The 19,996-nt window shown below is 43.0% G+C and overlaps 1 protein-coding gene across 4 annotated transcripts; it reads right to left on the reverse strand.

Moving 5' to 3' along the window:
* Window positions 1-296: 296 nt before the first annotated feature.
* dcaf11 (ddb1 and cul4 associated factor 11) lies at window positions 297-17,655 on the reverse strand. 4 transcript variants are annotated; one of them, XM_055928739.1, is made up of 15 exons: window positions 17,496-17,655; window positions 15,029-15,251; window positions 14,579-14,706; window positions 14,192-14,310; window positions 14,039-14,103; window positions 13,724-13,824; window positions 13,402-13,548; window positions 12,987-13,041; window positions 12,402-12,470; window positions 12,212-12,269; window positions 11,770-11,955; window positions 7,702-7,855; window positions 2,100-2,252; window positions 1,781-1,887; window positions 297-1,556 (listed from the first exon to the last, which is right to left on the reverse strand). In XM_055928739.1, exons 2-15 carry the CDS (start codon window positions 15,238-15,240, stop codon window positions 1,485-1,487), a joined length of 1,626 nt encoding a protein of 541 aa, XP_055784714.1. In that variant the 5' UTR covers window positions 15,241-15,251; window positions 17,496-17,655; the 3' UTR covers window positions 297-1,484. The 4 variants fall into 4 exon arrangements, with proteins under 4 accessions (XP_055784714.1, XP_055784718.1, XP_055784716.1 ...); XM_055928743.1 differs by having other exon boundaries at window positions 15,029-15,276; XM_055928741.1 differs by having other exon boundaries at window positions 17,201-17,655.
* Window positions 17,656-19,996: the final 2,341 nt, after the last annotated feature.

Genomic DNA, 19,996 nt, shown 5'->3' on the forward strand with positions numbered 1-19,996 from the left:
GGACCTATGATGTGGCTCTATAGCAACTAATTGTCTGTTAACTGTGGTTGGCTATGCACTAATTTAAAGCGGTGTTCAAAAAAAAGAATCCCCTCTTGTTTCTTATTGCTCAAGCAGCGACTTTCGTGAAAATTCATCTGTAAAGCAAATTACTGCAAAGACAGGTGGCTAAAGTAGTAACAATTACAGTTGTTATCAGATAACCTTTCCTGATATCAATCTGGCTATTCCCTTCATATTATTTCTGACAACTGTATTTGGCAGGTTATGTACTTCTACAAAATAACTCTGGTGAATATGTTCAAATAAATGTTTTATTGATATTGTAAAACAATTGAGATTGGAACATGAACATCGATATAAACACACAGTCAAACAACATACACACATTAATATGTGTGTACCCACTGGGCAGACTAGTTTTGATTTACAATTGGTTGAGTTGTCGCAAATGTGAATTCAACGTGAAATCAACAAAGCATTTCATCATCGGATTTAGGTTAAAAGTTTGGTGAAAACAATATTAAATTCCCTTAGGTTGATGACTTTTTTGTAAATCCAATCAGTTTTCCATGTTGATTCAACTTCCCATAAATTGTTTTAAATGTTTTATTACGTGGAAACAACGTTGATTCAACCAGTTTTTGCCCAGTGGGTATCCACACGTGTACACACACATCCCCCAACCCTTCACTGTGTCTTAAACCCCAACACACATTATTCACACATTCAAATATTTGAATTGGAATTGTTGGACTCCAAAATAACTTATTCTTACCCATGGACATTAATACCATTAAAGTATTATATCTTATACTGAATTGTCTTAAGTCTTTGTGGCTGTTTACAATTCGCCTGTAATTTATAACATTGTTTTCGTCTACATACAGTATACATTATTTGGGTGATGCTTTTTACTCAAAGCAACAAAAACATACTGTTGTTAAGAGGCTTGTTGGGGGCTCTTGGAGCAAGCATTTAGTTAGCTTTGAGCTTTAATAGGTTCTGCATAAAAGACTCCAGCCCAACTTAGAAAAGGCTTTAGCCTTCTTTAGCCTATACTTGCATGAGAAGAGACATCAACTCTCCTTAACTGCCATGGTCTTAAAGTTAGATAGCATGGTTCCGTCTGCACTGTCAGTGGAGGGACTAGTGCTGTGTAGGAATAACACCACCTGTCAGAAGACAATGCCTCAACTGTCTCGCTAAAATTTTGCCGTTCTCTGCAGATTGGCGAATACGGGGGGTAATAATGGCTTCTGCACCAACACAGGGAAGTAAAAAGGTAGAATTGGGAGATTAACACTTCACAATCACACTATAATTATTGTTATCCAGCATTGAATCAATGAGATTTCACGGTTTGCTCTGAGCTTGTTGTTTCGCTCTCTCCCTCTGTTGTGGTTCCCTCCCCAGAGTGATGTCACTGACTGACACGGTCAGGCTATCCCATACCTATGACATCATCACTTCCAGTCCTTCTTTCAGTCCCTCTCCCTCTCCTCGTCCAGTGGGTGGGTCTGCCTGTGCTCCCAAACACGCACTGCTCCGTCCCACTGTGAAGAAATAAATTAAGATTGAGGGAGAGAAATAGAGAAAAATAAAGAGGGAAGTGTGAATTAGAGGGAGGAAAAGGAACAATATGTTAAATGACAGGAAAGATAAGAGAACTTACATGCACATTGATTTAATGAGATAGGTATTCTGAATGGTCTAAATTAACTTCCTGAATTGACGCCAGCCCCTCAGTGGAGTGGAGCAGAGCCAGCTAGAGACTTACGGAGCTGCTGATGATGTTGTCCTGGTAGGGATGCCAGCTGACGTCCCTCACACACGCGTCATGCTCAGAGAGTCTGGTCACCACGCTGCCCGTCAGCACGTCATAGACTGGACACACACAGTCCGTTATACCCCTTTACAATGCTTTTGACTCCCTCTAGCACACGTGTTAGCAAACACACAGTCACACACACAAAATGTCTCTCTCCCACAGATACAGACCAACATACGTACACACTTTACATTCTACATAAACAGAATCAAACTATATTTCTCTCTTCAACACACACACACATCCACACCCAGGCATAGTGACCCACCAATGATCTTCCCAGTGGAGCAGCCGGTGTAGATGAACCTCTGTCCGGTGGTGAACTCCGGGGAGAAACGGCAGCGTATGAGTGTGTGCAGAACGCCGTGACCCCTGTAGGTCATCACCGAGGTGTCGCCGGTCAGCTTGTGTCTCTTCAGGGCTGGGAGGACAGGCGAATAGAAGCACAGCAGGCAAACGACAGGTCAGTCAACACCGCCTTCTATTTACACAGTCAAATACAGCTGCCTTATGGCCAAATATTTACAATAGGACATGTAGTAGAGGATGAATGCTCAAAAGATACTGTAGGTAATGTTTCCTCGGCACTGAGCAGATTTTCAGGTCTTCCAGCACGTGTTTACTGTGAACACTGAGGCTGTACCTGCTTTAAGTTACTGTTAACAGTGGCCCCGTAGGCTACTGTGGCTATTTGATCATAATGTAGACCTACCAGAGTGGACTACCATAAAAAACTATGGAGAAAATGCATCTCATAACATTTTAACAAGGAAATAGCTGTTCTATCATTCAGCCTACAGTAGCAGCCTGCGTGTGGTTTTCAATGTAGGCCTACATTCCATGAGACTTTTGAAAACAACATGAAGGGCTTGACATTAACCTGTTTATCCACTTGTTCTTCAGACGAGGAGGTGACTGATAATGTTGTGTTGTTTGACGCAGGAAACCACTTTACTAAATAAAATGCATTATTATTCCCATACCATTATTACAGAGAATCAGACAAATTATGCTACCCTCTGCATATTGGCTACTTATCTTTTTCAAGCCTGTCTCAAAATACAACACTGCCCCTTTAAGACAAAAAAAAAAGCTGTTCACCTGGCTTGCTTTTCAAAGGTGTCTAGAAATACACGTTTTGTCCTCTCGTAGGAAGCAATCACTCCCCTATTGCTGACCACAAATAATCTATAACTGGGCTAATAACTCACTAACTTGCAAAGGATAACAACAAAATGTGCACGTGGCTACATGCAGCTCTCGCTTTGATCTCAAAACAAGTGCATCTACTCACGACTGCTCATGCTGTAAACACAGTACAGTTAAACGTAAATGGCACAGATCCATATATGGCAATGGTCTATTTGCATATAGGCCTACTGCAGCTCAGATTTTTATGCCGCACCGGTCTGTGTAGAGTATGGGCTGAGTAGTGCATGTCAATGCAATAGAATCCTACTCCGATGCGTTCTGCATTTCTTGCATAGATAATTTTGTTTCGGGATGTTGCATCGGAAATAGCTAATATTGCGTTCATTCGATCACAATTACCACAGCAAAGGGAAACGTTGATAGTGTTAACAGGGAAAACTCTAGAACAGTGGTCACCAACCTTTTGAGTCAATATCACAGATTCAAAATGCAAGCCAAGATCAACCGCTCAGAATTGACTTAAAAAACATAAACCTATGCAACATTTACCAATTAAAATTAAAAGTACTGTAACAATGAGGTTTGTGCAGTAAGCTATTGGCCTAATACATTATCACAGTATATTAGCTCTGCTTGAATTGCCCTGCCAATGCATTGATGTTTGTGCCATTATATTTAAACATGTATGGTAGGCTATATGATCACACCGGTAATAGATCTGTTGTTGAATTACTTTTGAGGCACATCTGAGTGAGCATACATTTAAATAATTTGCTTTTTATTTTACTGGGCTGATGGTGCCTGCATCTGATGGTCAGTATCAGCGGAGGGAGAGGAGAAATCTGAGGGTCCGCCTCTCAACATCCCTTCGCTCTCCCTGACCAAAAAGGGTCAGTCTTCCAGCTGATGGCGCAACACGAGTCGCACTGCATTATTCCTGCCTCATGCACAAATTCATGTTGTTACTCCTATGAACAGAACGTGAAATATTCCTTGATATTAAAAAAGATCCTAGCCACTAATAATAACGCAAGCCTATAGATGCACTTCCCTAATAATTAATTACTGCTGCACTGCTTTTTTATAGAGCCGAGTGTAAATAGGAAGAAAGTGAATTTTATGTCTCAAAAGTTTTGAATACAAAGTGTTGCGAGTGCTGAATAAAAACTTGAACTCACTCAAAAACAGCAGCTCTTTACTGTTTATTTATTTCACCTTTACTGTATTCGTTGACAGTCTCTCTCTAGTCATGTTTTAAACGTTTTAAAATCTCACAGTAACAACTTTGCTGTAGCTTTCTTTTATGCCCGCTACGTTTCTGCAGACAATCTGACCAATCGACTAGGAATGCCTTGGAGATCGACCACGGTTAGTGACCACTGCTCTAGAAAATTGAGTGAAGTTCAAACTCTGTCTGTCTGTGGGCTGATATTTCTGCACGGCTACTGCGCACACGCGCAACTTAGAGGGACCATTGACTGTAGGTAGGGATGGGGGGGGATGTATTCAGTATTGCGATTTTATTTTTGGCCATTTTATATCAATACTGTAACTCCAACTATCGCATTTCTTTCCTTATTTTTGCTTGGTTAACGTTAGCTAGTGCTATTCAGCTATAACTGCGCCAAAACGCTGGTATTTAGCACCTTATAGCATAGAGATAGAGGACTCCTGTGCCCAAAAACCTGTTATAGCATGGGCAGCGCCACAGAGGACTTTCACCATTTTCAAGTAGTCAACTGGGTAAAACTTTCTATAGGTTAAGGAAGGATCACATAATTCCCTCCAGGTCATCAGGAGGGATCAGCCAATCAATTATACTCGTGATCAAACATTTCATAACTGCAGGTGGTAGTAAATCATCAACCTCGTCATTATACCTGTTCAAATAACACTCCATGTGGCAGTCTGCGCCCTTTCAGTTTGTTACCATCTCATAGAAGTAGTAGAAGAAAACGGACTACTTCAAAATGGAGATGGCCTCAATGGCGCTGCCCATGCTCTCACAGACACCATAATGGGACATACAATGTTGTGTCCTCTAATTATCTCTATGTCCTATAGATAGTTCTCCATCTTCTTTTAAAAGATGGAATCTGCAGTAGGGGGAAACAGTGCCACCGGACGACTACCACCTTAATTTTTTGTTTTTGTTGCGGAGCTGAGGAGCGTTGTGCAGCATGGTAAAATAAATTACAGCACATATTGTGCACTTCTATCACACATGCAATGATGTTACTGCTGTTTGCACTAACACTGCACACTGCCCTAACCCATCTGGACAAGAGGAATACCTATGTGAGAATGCTGTTCATTGACTACAGCTCAGCATTTAACACCATAGTACTCTCCAAACTCGTCATCAAGCTCGAGACCCTGGGTCTCGAACCCGCCCTGTGCAACTGGGTCCTGGACTTCCTGACGGGCTGCCCAAGGTGGTGAGGGTAGATAACATCTCCACCCCGCTGATCCTCAACACTGGGCTCTGGTCACTACACACCCGGGTTCGATCCCAGGCTGTGTCGCAGCCAACCGGGAGACCCATGAGGTGGCGCACAATTGGCCCTGCGTCGTCTGGGTTAGGGGAGGGTTTGGCTGGCCGGGATGTCCTTGTCTCATCATGCTCTAGCGACTCCACATGGCGGGCCGGGCGCATGCACACTGACTTCGGTCACCAGCTGTACAACGTTTCCTCTGACACATTTATGCGGCTGGCTTCCGGGATAAGCGAGCAGTGTGTCAAGAAGCAGTGCGGCTTGGCAGGGTCGTGTTTCGGAGGACGCATGGCTCTCAACCTTCGCCTCTCCCGAGTGCTTATGGGAGTTGCAGCGATGGGACAAGACTAAACTACCAATTGGATATCACAAAATTGGGATGAAAAGGGGGTAAAAAGTAAAAGAAAATATATATATAAAACACACACACTTGAAGTCAGAAGTTTACATACACCTTAGCCAAATACATTTAAACTCAGTTTTAAACAATTCCTGACATTTAATCCTAGTAAAAATTCCCTGTCTTAGGTCAGTTAGGATCACCACTTTATTTTAAGAATGTGAAATGTCAGAATAATAGCAGAGAGAATGATTTACTTCAACTTTTTTTCTTTCATCACATTCCCAGTGGGTCAGAAGTTTACATACGTTAAATTGTTTACATACGTCAAACGTTTCGGGTAGCCTTGCACAAGCTTCCAACAATAAGAATTTTGTCCCATTCCTCCTCACAGAGCTGGTGTAACTGAGTCAGGTTTGTAGGCCTCCTTGTTCTCCTTTGTTCTGCTCTGTTCTGCACAGTTCTGCTTTTTCAGTTCTGCCCACTATTTTTCTAATGGGATTGAGGTCAGGGCTTTGTGATGGCCACTCCAATACCTTGACTTTGTTGTCCTTAAGCCATTTGCCACATCTTTGGAAGTATGCTTGTGGTCATTGTCCATTTGGAAGACCCATTTGTGACCAAGCTTTAACTTCCTGACTGATGTCTTGAGATGTTGATTCAATATATCTATCTACGTAATTTTCCTACCTCATGATGCCATCTATTTTGTGAAGTACACCTGTCCCTCCTGCAGCAAAGCACCTCCACAACATGATGCTGCCACCCCCGTGCTTCACGGTTGGGATGTTGTTCTTCGGCTTGCTAGCCTCCCCCTTTTTCCTACAAACATAACAATGGTCATTATGGCCAAACAGCTCTATTTTTGTTTCGTCAGACCAGAGCTTATTTCTCCAAAAGTACGATCTTTGTCCCCATGTGCAGTTGCAAACCGTAGTCTGGCTTTTTTATGGCGGTTTTGGAGCAGTGGCTTCTCCCTTGCTGAGCGGCCTTTCGGGTTATGTCGATATAGGACTCGTTTTACTGTGGATATAGATATTTTTCCACTGGTTTCCTCCAGCATCTTCACAAGGTCATTTTCTGCTGTTCTTGGATTGATTTGCACTTCTCGCACCAAAGTACGTTAATCTCGAGGAGACAGAACGCGTCTCCTTCCTGAGCGGTATGACGGCTGCATGGTCCCATGGTGTTTATACTTGCGTACTATTGTTTGTACAGATGAATGTGGTACCATCAGGCGTTTGGAAATTGCTCACAAGGATGAACCAGACTTTCTGAGGTCTTGGCTGATTTTTTTTTGATTTTCCCATGATGTCAAGCAGAGGCACTGAGTTTGAAGGTAGGCCTTGAAATACATCCACAGGTACACCTCCAATTGACGAAAATGAGGTCAATTAGCCTATCAGAAGCTTCTAAAGCCATGACATTTTCTGGAATTTTCCAAGCTGTTTAAAGGCACAGTCAACTTAGTGTATGTAAACTTCTGACCCACTAGAATTGTGATACAGTGAATAAGTGAAATAATCTGTCTAAACAATTGTCTGAAAAATTACTTGTGTCATGCACAAAGTAGATGTCCTAACTGACGTGCCAAAACTATAGTTTGTTAACAAGAAATTTGTGGAATGTTTGAAAAAAATAGTTTTAATGACTCCAACCTAAGTGTATGTAAACTTCCGACTTCAACTGTGTAATAAATAGAAAAAAATGTTTGGATCCATTTAATCATGTATACTTGCATAGTACCTTATGATTGAAGATTGCAATTGGAGTGGCCCACTTGCTAATCTAATGTGCAAGCTAGAAGAAGAACCAGTAATGTATAACAACCTTTCTGCCTCAAACGTCCCTAACACCCTGACCCCCTTCCCCAGGCCTCTCACCTCTCTGGGGCACCTGCTGCCAGCGGTAGTCCCAGTTCTGCTGGGTAACGGCCAGCCGCGAGGCCGCCAGGCCCTCCTTGGGGGAGAACTTCCTCACGTCCCACAGCTTGATGGACTGGTCCTTGGAGTTACTGATCAGATAACGTGCATCGCCCTGCCATATGGAGAGGGCAGAATAATGATGGATGTGTATCTTCCTGACAGAAATAGTTGTCCCTGCGGGTGATTTGTGCAGTCAACGGACACACAGAAGATGTCGTTACCACAGAATGAGGGTAAAAATACTAATAATACATCCTCACTGATCGTAACCCTTTCTGATTGGTGAAACAGCACTGCATAGCTTTGACCTGTCCAGTTGTGTATAAAAAAATACATTTGACCATGTACAGTGCCTTCAGAAAGTATTCATACCCCTCGACTTATTCCACATTTTGTTGTTTTACAGCCTGAAATCAAAATGGATTCAAAAAAATTCTCTCACCTATCTACACACAATACCCCATAATGATATGTTTTTAGAAATGTTTTTTTAGAACAGAAATGTCTAATTTACACATACAGTACCAGTCAAAAGTTGACACCTACTCATTCAAGGGTTTTTCTTAATTTTTCGCCATTAACTACTGTGTAGGATGACAACTTTTCATTCTCTCAACCAGCTTCATGAGGAATGCTTTTCCAGCATATGGTCTCACAAGGGGTCTGAGGATCTCATCTCGGTACCTAATGGCAGCCAGGCTACCTCTGGCGAGCACATTGAGTGCTGTGCGGCCCCCCCCAAAGAAATGCCACCACACACCATGACTGACCCACCTCCAAACCGGTCATGCTGGAGGATGTTGCAGGCAGCAGAACGTTCTCCACGGCGTCTCCAGACTCTGTCACGTCTGTCACATGTGCTCAGTGTGAACCTGCTTTCATCTGTGAAGAGCACAGGGCGAATTTGCCAATCTTGGTGTTCTCTGGCAAATGCCAAACGTCCTGCACGGTGTTGGGCTGTAAGCACAACCCCCACCTGTGGACGTCGGGCCCTCCTACCACCCTCATGGAGTCTGTTTCTGATCGTTTGAGCAGACACATGCACATTTGTGGCCTGCTGGAGGTCATTTTGCAGGGCTCTGGCAGTGCTCCTCCTTGCACAAAGGCGGAGGTAGCGGTCCTGCTGCTGGGTTGTTGCCTTCCTACGGCCTCCTCCACGTCTCCTGATGTACTGGCCTGTCTCCTGGTAGCGCCTCCATGCTCTGGACACTACGCTGACAGACACAGCAAACCTTTTTGCCACAGCTCGCATTGATGTGCCATCCTGGATGAACTGCACTACCTGAGCCACTTGTGTGGGTTGTAGACTGCGTCTCATGCTACCACTAGAGTGAAAGCACCGCCAGCATTCAAAAGTGACCAAAACATCAGCCAGGAAGCATAGGAACTGAGAAGTGGTCTGTGGTCACCACCTGCAGAACCATTCCTTTTTTGGGGGTGTCTTACTAATTGCCTATAATTTCCACCTTTTGTCTATTCCATTTGCACAACAGCATGTGAAATTTATTGTCAATCAGTGTTGCTTCCTAAGTGGACAGTTTGATTTCACAGAAGTGTGATTGACTTGGGAGTTACATTGTGTTGTTTAAGTGTTCCCTTTATTTTTTTGAGCAGTGTATATCACAGACAATGTCACCATCACACCTCCTCCTCCATGCTTCACGGTGGGAACCACACATGCAGAGATCATCCTTTCACCTACTCTGTGGCTCACAAAAACACAGCAGTTGGAACTCTGGGTCTTCCTTTCCAGTGGTGGTCCTCATGAGAGCCAGTTTCATCATAGCACTTGATGGTTTTTGCGACTGCACTTTAAGAAACTTTCAAAGTTCTTGAAATGTTCCGTATTGACTGACCTTTATGTCTTTAAGTAATGGACTGTCGTTTCTCTTTGTTATTTAAGCTGTTCTTGCCATTAAATGGACTTGGTATTTTACCAAATAAGGCTATCTTCTGTATACCACCCCTACCTTGTCACAACACAACTGACTGGCTCAAACACATTAAGAAGGAAAGAAATTCCATAAATTAACTTAAGACAGACCTGTTAATTGAAATGCATTCCAGGTGACTACCTCATGAAGCTGGTTGAGAGAATGCCAAGAGTGTACAAAGCTGCCATCAAGGCAAAGGGTGGCTACTTTGACGAATCTCAAATATATATATATTTTTGGTTACTACATGATTCCATGTGTTATTTCATGTTTTTGATTTCTTCACTATTATTCTACAATGTAGAAAATAGTACAAATAAAGAAAAACCCTGGAATGATTAGGTGTCCAAACTTTTGACTGGTACTGTAAGTATTCACACCCCTTTGCTACAACACTCCAAATTGAGCTCCGGTGCACCAAATTTCCTTTGATCATCGTTGAGGTGTCACTACAACTTGATTGGAGTACACCTGCGGCCAATTAAATTGTTTGGACATGATTTAGAAATTAACAACTGTCTATATATAAGGTCCCACAGTTGACAGTACATGTCAGAGCAGAAACAAAGTCCAAGGAAATGTCCGTAGATCTCCTAGATAGAATTGTGAGGAGGCATATATCTGATTCAGATACAGTCCCATGTGGCTCAGTTGGTAGAGAATAGTTCTTGCAACGCCAAGGTTGTGGGCTCGATTCCCACGGGGGACCAGTACAAAATAAAAAGTATAAAAATGTATGCACTTGATACTGTAAGTCGCTCTGGATAAAAGCATCTGATAAATTACTCAAATTTCAATGTACAATTCCGAGGGGTTGGGTTAAATGCAGAAAACACATTTCAGTTGAATGCATTCAGTTGTGCAACTGACTGGGTATCCCCTTATATCTCGTGAGGGTAAAAAACTATTTTTAGAGTGTTCAAAGTTTCCAAGAGCACAGGGGTCTCCAACATTGGCCATCTGACCAAACTCTGCAACCGGGCAAGAAGAACCTTGGTCAGGGAGGTAACCAAGAACCCAATGACCACTCTGACAGAACTACAGAGTTCCTTGGCTGAGATTGGAGAACCTGCCAGAAGGACAACAGTCTCTACAGCATGTCACCAATCTGGGCTTTATGGGAGAGTGGCCAGACAGAAGCCACTCCTGAGAAAAAGGTACAACACCACACCTAGAGTTTGAAAAAAGGAATGTGAAAGACAGAGCATAAGGAAAAATATTCTGTGGTCTGATTAGAAAAATGATACTCTTTGGTCTGAACGCATAGCGCTTTGTCTGGAGAAAACCAGGCACAGCTCATCACCCGTCTAAGACTATCCCTACCGTGAAGCCTGGTGGTGGCAGTATCATGCTATGGGGATGCTTTTCAGCAGCAGGGACTGGGTGATTGGTAAGGATAGAGGGAACAATGAATGGAGCCAAATACAGGCAAACCCTTGATGAGAACCTGCTTCAGAATGCAAACGGCCTTGGACTGTGGCAAAGATTTACATTCCAACAGGACAATGACCCCAAGCATACAGCCAAACCAATGCTGGAAAAGGCTTCAGAACAAAATTGTTAAAGTCCTTGAGTGGCCCAGCCAAAGTCCAGACTTGAATCCCATTGAAAATCTGTGAAAAGACTTGAAGATTGCTGTTCACTGCCATTCCCCATCTAACTTAACAGATCTTTAGAAAGAATGGGAGAAAATCCCAAATCCAGATTTGCAAAGCTGATACAGACACCAAAGACAACTCAAAGCTTTAATCGCTGCCAAAGGTGCTTTTGCAAAGTATTGACTCAGGGGTGTGAACATGTATGTAAATTAGATATTGCTGTAATGAATTTTTTATAAATTTAGAAAAACATGTTTTCACTTTCTCATTATGGGGTATTGTGTGTAGATGAGAAAAAAAATGTAATCCATGTTGAATTCAGGCTGTGACAACAAAATGTGGAATAAGTCAAGGGGTATGAATATTTTCTGTGGGCACTGAACGTACTCAAATAGTGCTTTGATATGGATGATTACATACATTGTATCCTAATGTGTAGAGGGTGATTACAAATGCTGGACACATACACACGCAGCTAGTGTTTTTTCTATTACCTTGCTGTGTATGAAGGTGATGCCGTCTCTGTGTCCAGACAGCTGGCCCACAGGCTGGGGTCTGTCCTCCCGCAGCGTCCGCCTGTCCCACACCTTGCAGAGCGCGTCGTCGCTGCCCGAGAACAGCAGCTGGGACGAGCTGTCAGCAAAAGCCACCGCGTTTACGTCATCCTCGTGAGCATCAATCTAAGGAGAAGGGGAGGAGGGAAGAGGAGAAGGGGGGATAAAGTGTGTAAAAGAGTGAGGAGGAAAGAGATAGCAGAGGTCAACACAGTGAGGTGGGTTGTGATATACACAGAGGGCTTCCAAGATAAGAGGGACGCTCTGTATCGTCAGCAAGGCGATAGTGTGAAGCTTGGTGGCCAGACAGAGGGTGACTAAATACTCGCAGTGCCAATGTCAACAGCAACAGCAAATATGGTCTATAAGCACAGACACAGACCTTAAGGGTTCTCCTATTCTGTTCACGATCAAAGACGTAGAGGCAGCCATCATTTGCTCTGTGAAGAAAATAAAGAAACGGAGAGTGAGATATGCACTATAGGCTATTAAACATGTCCCTAACCAACTAAAAAATATTAGAAATTGATCTGAAAATGTAAAATTGGGATGAAGAAATTGTGTGCACCAACCCTCCAAGGATCTCTTTTCCGTCTGTGGAGGCAGCCAGAGAGAAGACACAGAACCTCCTCTCGTCTGGGCTAAGAGGGAAGAACAGAACATTAACCAGCCTCCTCCACTGAGACATCTCCAATTATGGAACATCATCGACAATATATGGAAAGAAATTGGCCTCAAATGGTGCTGCTCTCAAAAAGTTGAATCCTAGCTTCAGAGAAACATGCGCGTAGCTCAAAGTTCAGTGCAAGTGTAGCCTCAAGAGCTACCCTGATTCAGTGAACCCCTTTTACACTAATTCATATAATTTAAGTAAACGTTGAAGTTACAAAGAAGTTAGGATTTCTCCCAAACAGCAGGAAAAAAGTGGAAAAATCACATAAATGGAGTCACTCAGCTTTTCATGAAATATATCATGAACTCATCTAATTTAAATGGTTCCTGTTGCTCCATTATAGTGGCACACAAAATGAACAATGGCCGGTTGAAATGATAGCTAGTTCCAAGGTCAGGCATCCTTGTGAATGAAGAGGTTTGTAGGTAGAACAGTTTATTACCTGATTGGTTAAGCTATGAGTACTATGAGGGGAAACACTAACTTGAGGTCCAGGGCGGTATGGGTTTCACTGTCTCCATCTACACTGCAGACATGAACTAGAGGGGTACAAGAGAGCACACATCAGTACAAAATACACCCCAGTGACATCATGACAAGAAGCCCAAAATAGATATATTCTGGTGAAGATCGTGATGGCAAAAAACATCCGTTTTAATGTTTAGAAATAACTGATTTCAAAATGAGTTAGAGTTGAGTTCTTTTATATTAGATCGACATAGCTGTGATTACCGACTACGCCTCGTCTCATGTTGGTTGAAGCGCCGTCCTTCCACCTCACTATCTTCAAATTAAGTTATAATCCTACCCATTCCTTCATCTATGGTAAGGTCAGGGTGACTAAAATAGCAGCACCCCCCAGTGTGGGTGGTATCTTCGCTCTGGTGGCCTAGCCTTACTGTAATCAGACCAGCTGGAGTAGAGCACGTTGTGGGAGTCGGGGGTGAAGCATACGTCCAGCACGCTCCAGCCCACGTCCCTGGCCTTCACAGTCTGCTTCAGGTTAAAGCGCCCGCTACTGGTGTCATACAAACGGATGTTCTGGTCTAGGAAAGCCAGGGAAGGGATGCATGTTTTAGAAATCAGTGGTCACTACAAATAAAAATGTGACATTGATTTAATATCCATTTTGTAAATGTACATGTAAACACAGTGCTTTAGAACTAAAGGAATTTCAATCATTTCCCCAGTCTACTGTAACGGATGTGTTCACGTCCTTACCTTGGCAGGCAGAGAGGAACATGTTGCCATCATCACTGTACACACCACAGAACGCTTTCTGCTGGTATGTGTCCTTGTGTGTCACATGATTGGGCAGGAAACTGAGGAGAAGTGCAAACGGAACACCAATGGATTTCAGCAACAACAGACTCCTCATCTGTCAACATTCAGGTCAATGGTCCGATAAATAAGGCTTTATTCATTACAACTTTTAAGTGGAACAATTCATAACACATCCCCTTTCACTTGTTTCTGCAATGAGTTTACGGTGCTTAGTTTTAGTGTGTGGATGTGAGGCGTTTTGGTCATACTCACTGTGAGCGAATGCGACTACACTCTCCGTGAGAAAAACTGGAGCCTCGACATCGGCCTTGTTCCCTCTGAGAGAGTAACACAAATCAGAATCACCCTCTAGACCTGAGGAACTCAGTAGACCCAACATGCTTGCCCAACAATGCTTGCCCTCACCTCTGTTAGCATGTGGGTGAAGCTTTGCCTGCCTTTCAAGTCAGATGAGGCCGTGGTCAGGAGGATCTGAGTCCGGATTTCACTCCGGTCCAACTCCTGAGTGTCTGGCTGGGAATCCACTGACAAGACACAGGAGCAGTGAGCAAGAGACCAGTGAGGCATGCAAGTAGATATACATGTGTAAACACACTTGTGTAACAAAAATGCCAATACTTTTTATTTTAACTGTGGTGTCAAGTGCATTGGAATATCTATATGAATAGCACTATATCAGATAGAAGGAATAGCATTATGTTTTTTGGTCATTTTTCATCCATTGCTTGCACACAAAGTAAAAAGTAGGATTAAATGTGACTAGTGCACTCAATGAAACCCAGCTTGGTTTACCGGGAGGGTTGTAACGGTCTCCTAGACGCCCCTCCCAGGCCCCATCGCTGTCCTCGTCAGAGTCCGAATACGACTGGACGAGCTGCAGGCCTGTTGCTCCACTCCCATGGACCAGCCTCACCTGGCCCCTTCATGTACACACAAAGATGAGGAGAGGGATGGGGAAACACTTGTGCTCATTGACATGAACTAGGACTAGGCTACACATAGGACACAACTCCAGAGGAGAAAGCACTCTATTCTGCATTGGCATGATTTCCTTATGAGTGCCATGATGAAAAAAAAAAAAAAAACTTAACTTTTCCCCTCTGCTGAGAAGCAATAATGTGAGTTTGTGTTGAGTATTTTTTTTAAACTTGGAGCAGAGTGAACTTCTTTAGTGCTAGGTCTACTCTTTGGCTACTGTACAGGCTATGGTCAGACTGTCTCCCAGTCCCAGCTTCCACTTACCTCCTCAATAGGTAAGCCAGCACTTGAGCTAAATCGACGTCCTCCTCTGCTGTTGACTGCCTGTCACCCTGCTGCCCCTCAGCCGATCTGCGACTTCTACTGCTGTTACTGTTATTACTGCTGCTGCTCTGGTTGGATTCCGCTTCAGACTGGTCAGGGTTGCCACTGGAGCCCCGACCGCCGGACATCCCAGAACTAGACTGAGAGCCCATATACTGAGAGCCTGCCAGGGAAGTCAATGATGTTGTCTATGAGAAGTGAATAATGATGACAAATGCTTTAAAGGCCCAGTGAAAAACGTGATTTCCTGTGTTTTATATATTTCCCAAACTAAGACGAAATCTCTCCGCCATTGCCTAGTTGCAAAAATTCTGATAGTACGAGGATTCCATACACTATACTTGTTTTGTCACATAGATAAACTGAAATTATTCGAACTAACACTGTGAAATATATTTTCCATAAATAAAAATATTGTTTTTTCATCTGTTTGAAGCTGGTGTACAAAACCGAAAATAAAAGACGCAAAAACTAAACTTAAGAACGGGAAGCATAGAAATAGCGTACATAAGACAGAGCTACCGCTTCTTAGACTTGCTTCCAATGAGAATGACAGAATGAGCCTTCCGAGTTGCACAGCAGTCTAAGGCTCAGTGCTAAAGTAGTCACTACAGATCCGGGTTCGATACCGGGCTGTGTCGTAACCGGCCGCGACCGGGAGACCCATGAGGCGGCAGATAATTGGCCCAGGGTCATCCGGGTTAGGGAGGGTTGGCCGGCTGGGATGTCCTTGTCCCATCTCACTTTAGCAACTCCTTGCGGCCGCCGGGCGCAAACACGCTGACTTCGGTCGCCAGCTTTACGGCGTTTCCTCCGACACATTGGTTGGGCTGGCTTTCAGGTTAAGCGATCAGTGTGATTCGGAGGACGCATGGCTCTCGACCTTCTCCTCTCCCAAGTCCGTACGGGAGTTGCAGCGATGGGACAAGAATGTAACTACCAATTGGATATCACAAAATTGGTGAGAAAAAGGGTTAAAACTACCCCCCAGGCCCCCCGGGTGGCGCAGTGGTCTAAGGCACTGCATCGCAGTGCTAGCTGTGCCACGGGAGATTGGGGTGGCGCACAATTGGCCCAGCGTCGCCCGGGTTAGGGAGGGTTTGGCGGCAGGGATATCCTTGTCTCATAACGCACTAGCGACTCCTGTGGCGGGCCGGGCGCAGTGCACGCTGACAAGGTCGCCAGGTGTACGGTGCTTCCTCCGACACATTGGTGCAGCTGGCTTCCGGGTTGGATGTGCATTGTGTCAGGAAGCAGTGCGGCTTGGTTGGGTTGTGTTTCGGAGGACACATGGCTCTCGACCTTCGCCTCTCCCGAGTCCGTACGGGAGTTGCAGCGATAAGACAAGACTAACTACTACCAATTGGATACCACAAAATTGGGGAGAAAAAAGAAATTTGAATGACAGATCTATAACACATTTCTATGTGAATTTGATAGGGTACCCAAAAAGTTACATATTACAGCTGTAAGCCTGGAGGCAAATAAAACATATGTTTGCCATTCAGAGGGTGAACTGGCAAGACAAAAGATTTAAGTGCCTTTGAACGGTTTGAGTGTATCAAGAACTCCAACACTGCGCGAAAAAAAGGCGGTGCAACTCAATACTAGGAAGTTTTTCCTAATGTTTTGTACACTCAGTGTATATGGCTCTGATGCTTGCTAATTCCCCATAGAGGATGTCATCCTCCTAAGGAGAATGAACTGGCAAATCAGCTGTCTACTCGCATAAATATTTTTCAAGACATAAAATCACACCATTCCAACACAGAAAAGCTGCTTATTAACATAGTTACTTAAAAAAGGTACAATATGCAGAAATCGCTCCGCCATTTGCTGGTTTTTAAAATTCTAATAGTTAATCTAATTTCAGTTTAAGTGACAAAACAAGTAACGTTAACGTTGATGTCGACAAATATTGTCAAAACCGCTGTGAAATAGCTTTTCAATGTGAATTTGGTCGTGTCGCCCCAAAAAGTTACATATAGCTGCTTTAATTAACATTTTGGGAAGGTAAACTATTTAACTCGTGTTGTAATTAATTATAAGTAATATTTCATAACAATCTGGAAACACAGGATAGTTAACGTTACTTTAACAAAATCTGTTCACCTGTATGGGTGAGCTGCCTGACGTGTAAGAGATTGACCGTGTCTTCTTGACACAGACATACAACTACTATCAAAGACTTAGTTAGCTAAGAAAATGCAGTGGCAAAAATCATCAAGCGACTTGCTCTAACGTTCGTTACAAAAAAAAACAAGCTAACCATCGCATGAATTGTCTGACTAGCTAGCTAGTTAGCTAATACAGCTAGCGTAGCCTAAAGATACCTACACTGTTCTAAGTATAAGGTTACACGCGCTTGACAGTTATTTGTTGCTGTATATTAAGCAAAATAACTTGCCAATTATGTTGTCACGAGTCCGTTTAAGAAAACGGTATTTATCTGTGGATGATACGCCGTTTTCGCTGCGATGTTTTCAAGATAATACCAGACTGAAGTTGCGAAGTCCGTGATGCGCCATGTTGTTTACAACATAGAAACTCATTATTTTTTCTATGGTTTGCAATACTGGAGCAACCTGCGCGAGAACCCCAGCCCTTTTGGTGTCACATGACCTACTCCCGCGAGAACAAGCTACCAAGTCAGTCAATTTGTGCCAGTGCAAATTGACAAGACATGTTGAAACTTGGATGTGCAGAAAATTCACCTCGTGCCTAACTCCACATGGATGACATTCTCCAAAGGAAAACTCTGAAATGAGGACATCCATAAAACCGCAGGAATAGCAACACATTATAGTGATGACATAAGGTTTAGCACTTTACCTAGTACTTCCCCAAGCTAGCCTAATCTCATATGGCTGCTATAAATTTGTTTTTGTTAATATTTCTTAAAAATATATATTTTTAGTTTATTATAGATATACAGTTAAAGTCAGAAGTTTACATACACTTTAAACTATTTTAAACTCAGTTTTTCACAATTCCTGACATTTAATCCTAGTAAAAATTCCGTTTTAGGTCAGTTAGGATCACCACTTTATTTTAAGAATGTGAAATGTCAGAATAATAGTAGCGAGAATGATTCATTTCAGCTTTTATTTATTTCATCACATTCCCAGCGGGTCAGAAGTTTACATACACTATTAGTATTTGGTAGCATTGCCTTTAAATTGTTTAACTTGGGTCAAATGTTTCAAGTAGCCTTCCACAAGCTTCCCACAATAAGCTGGGTGAATTTTGGCCCATTCCTCCTGACAGAGCTGGTGTAACTGAGTCAGGTTTGTAGGCCTTCTTGCTCGCACATGTTTTTTCAGTTCTGCCCATGTAACCGATGTGAAATGGCTAGCTAGTTAGCAGTGGTGTGCGCTAATAGCGCTTCAATCGGTGACGTCACTCACTCTGAGACCTGAAGTAGTTGTTCCCCACAAATTTTCTATAGGATTGAGGTCAGGGCTTTCTGATGGCCACTCCAATACCTTGACTTTGTTGTCCTTAAGGCATTTTGTCATTGTCCATTTGAAAGACCCATTTGCGACCAAGCTTTAACTTCCTGACTGATGTCTTGAGATGTTGATTCAATATATCCACACAATTTTCCTCCCTCATGATGCCATCTATTTTGTGAAGTGCACCAGTCCCTCCTGCAGCAAAGCACCCCACAACATGATGCTGCCACCCCAGTGCTTCACGGTTGGGATGGTGTTTTTCGGCTTGCAAGCATCCCCCTTTTTCCTCCAAACATAACGATGGTCATTATGGCCAAACAGTTCTATATTTGTTTCATCAGACTAGAGGACATTTCTCCAAAATGTACGAGCTTTGTCCCCACGTGCAGTTGCAAACCGTAGCCTGGCTATTTTTATGGCGGTTTTGGAGCAGTGGCTTCTTCCTTGCTTAGCGGCCTTTCAGGTTATGTCAATATAGGACTCGTTTTACTGTAGAACAATATACTTTTGTACCTGTTTCCTCCAACATCTTCACAAGGTCCTTTGCTGTTGTTCTGAGATTGATTTACACTTTTCACACCAAAGTACGTTCATCTTTAGGAGACAGAAGGTCTCCTTCCTGAGCGGTATGACGGCTGCGTGGTCCCATGGTGTTTATACTTGCGTACTATTGTTTGTACAGATGAATGTGGTACCTTCAGGCGTTTGGAAATTGCTCCCAAGGATGAACCAGACTTGTGGAGGTCTACAATTTTTTTTCTGAGGTCTTGAAGGTAGGCAACGAAATACTTCCACTGGTACACCTCCAATTGACTCAAATTATGTCAATTAGCCTATCAAAAGCTTCTAGAGCCATGACATAATTTTCTGGAATTTTCCAAGCTGTTTATAGGCACAGTCAACTTAATATATGTAAACTTCTGACCCAATGGAATTGTGATGCAGTGAATTATAAGTCAAATAATTTGTCTGTGAATAATTGTTGGGGAAATTACTTGTGTCATGCACATTGTAGATGTCCTAACCGACCTACTTCAACTGTAGGTACACAACTATCTTAAATGTATGATTGCACAGGATCTTTTTTTTCCAAATATGTTTTGTATTTCATTTGGCAAGGGAATTATATACTATACTAACTCAATGGTATTAGTTTATTTGTTTTTTCAAGGTTGGTATGCAGGACAAGACCAACCACACCCTGTGGCGATAAGAGGTTGGAAGACATTCCCATTCCCAATCATCCTATGTCTCCAGCAAAAGTGGATCCAAAACATGCCGAATGGCAGATGTAATTATTATTCAGTGACTCTGCAAGTGGACAGGGTGGTAGTTCATTATTCTTTAGAAGTGGTTGAATACCATGTACTAGGCCTATGACACCCAGACAGCATAGCAGGACATATGAAATTATGAAGTCTTGTGAAAGCAAAATCAAGGGCACCAATCATAA

The sequence above is a fragment of the Salvelinus fontinalis genome, chromosome 7 (assembly GCF_029448725.1).
Source record: "Salvelinus fontinalis isolate EN_2023a chromosome 7, ASM2944872v1, whole genome shotgun sequence".
NCBI classification, from domain to species: Eukaryota; Metazoa; Chordata; class Actinopteri; order Salmoniformes; family Salmonidae; genus Salvelinus; species Salvelinus fontinalis.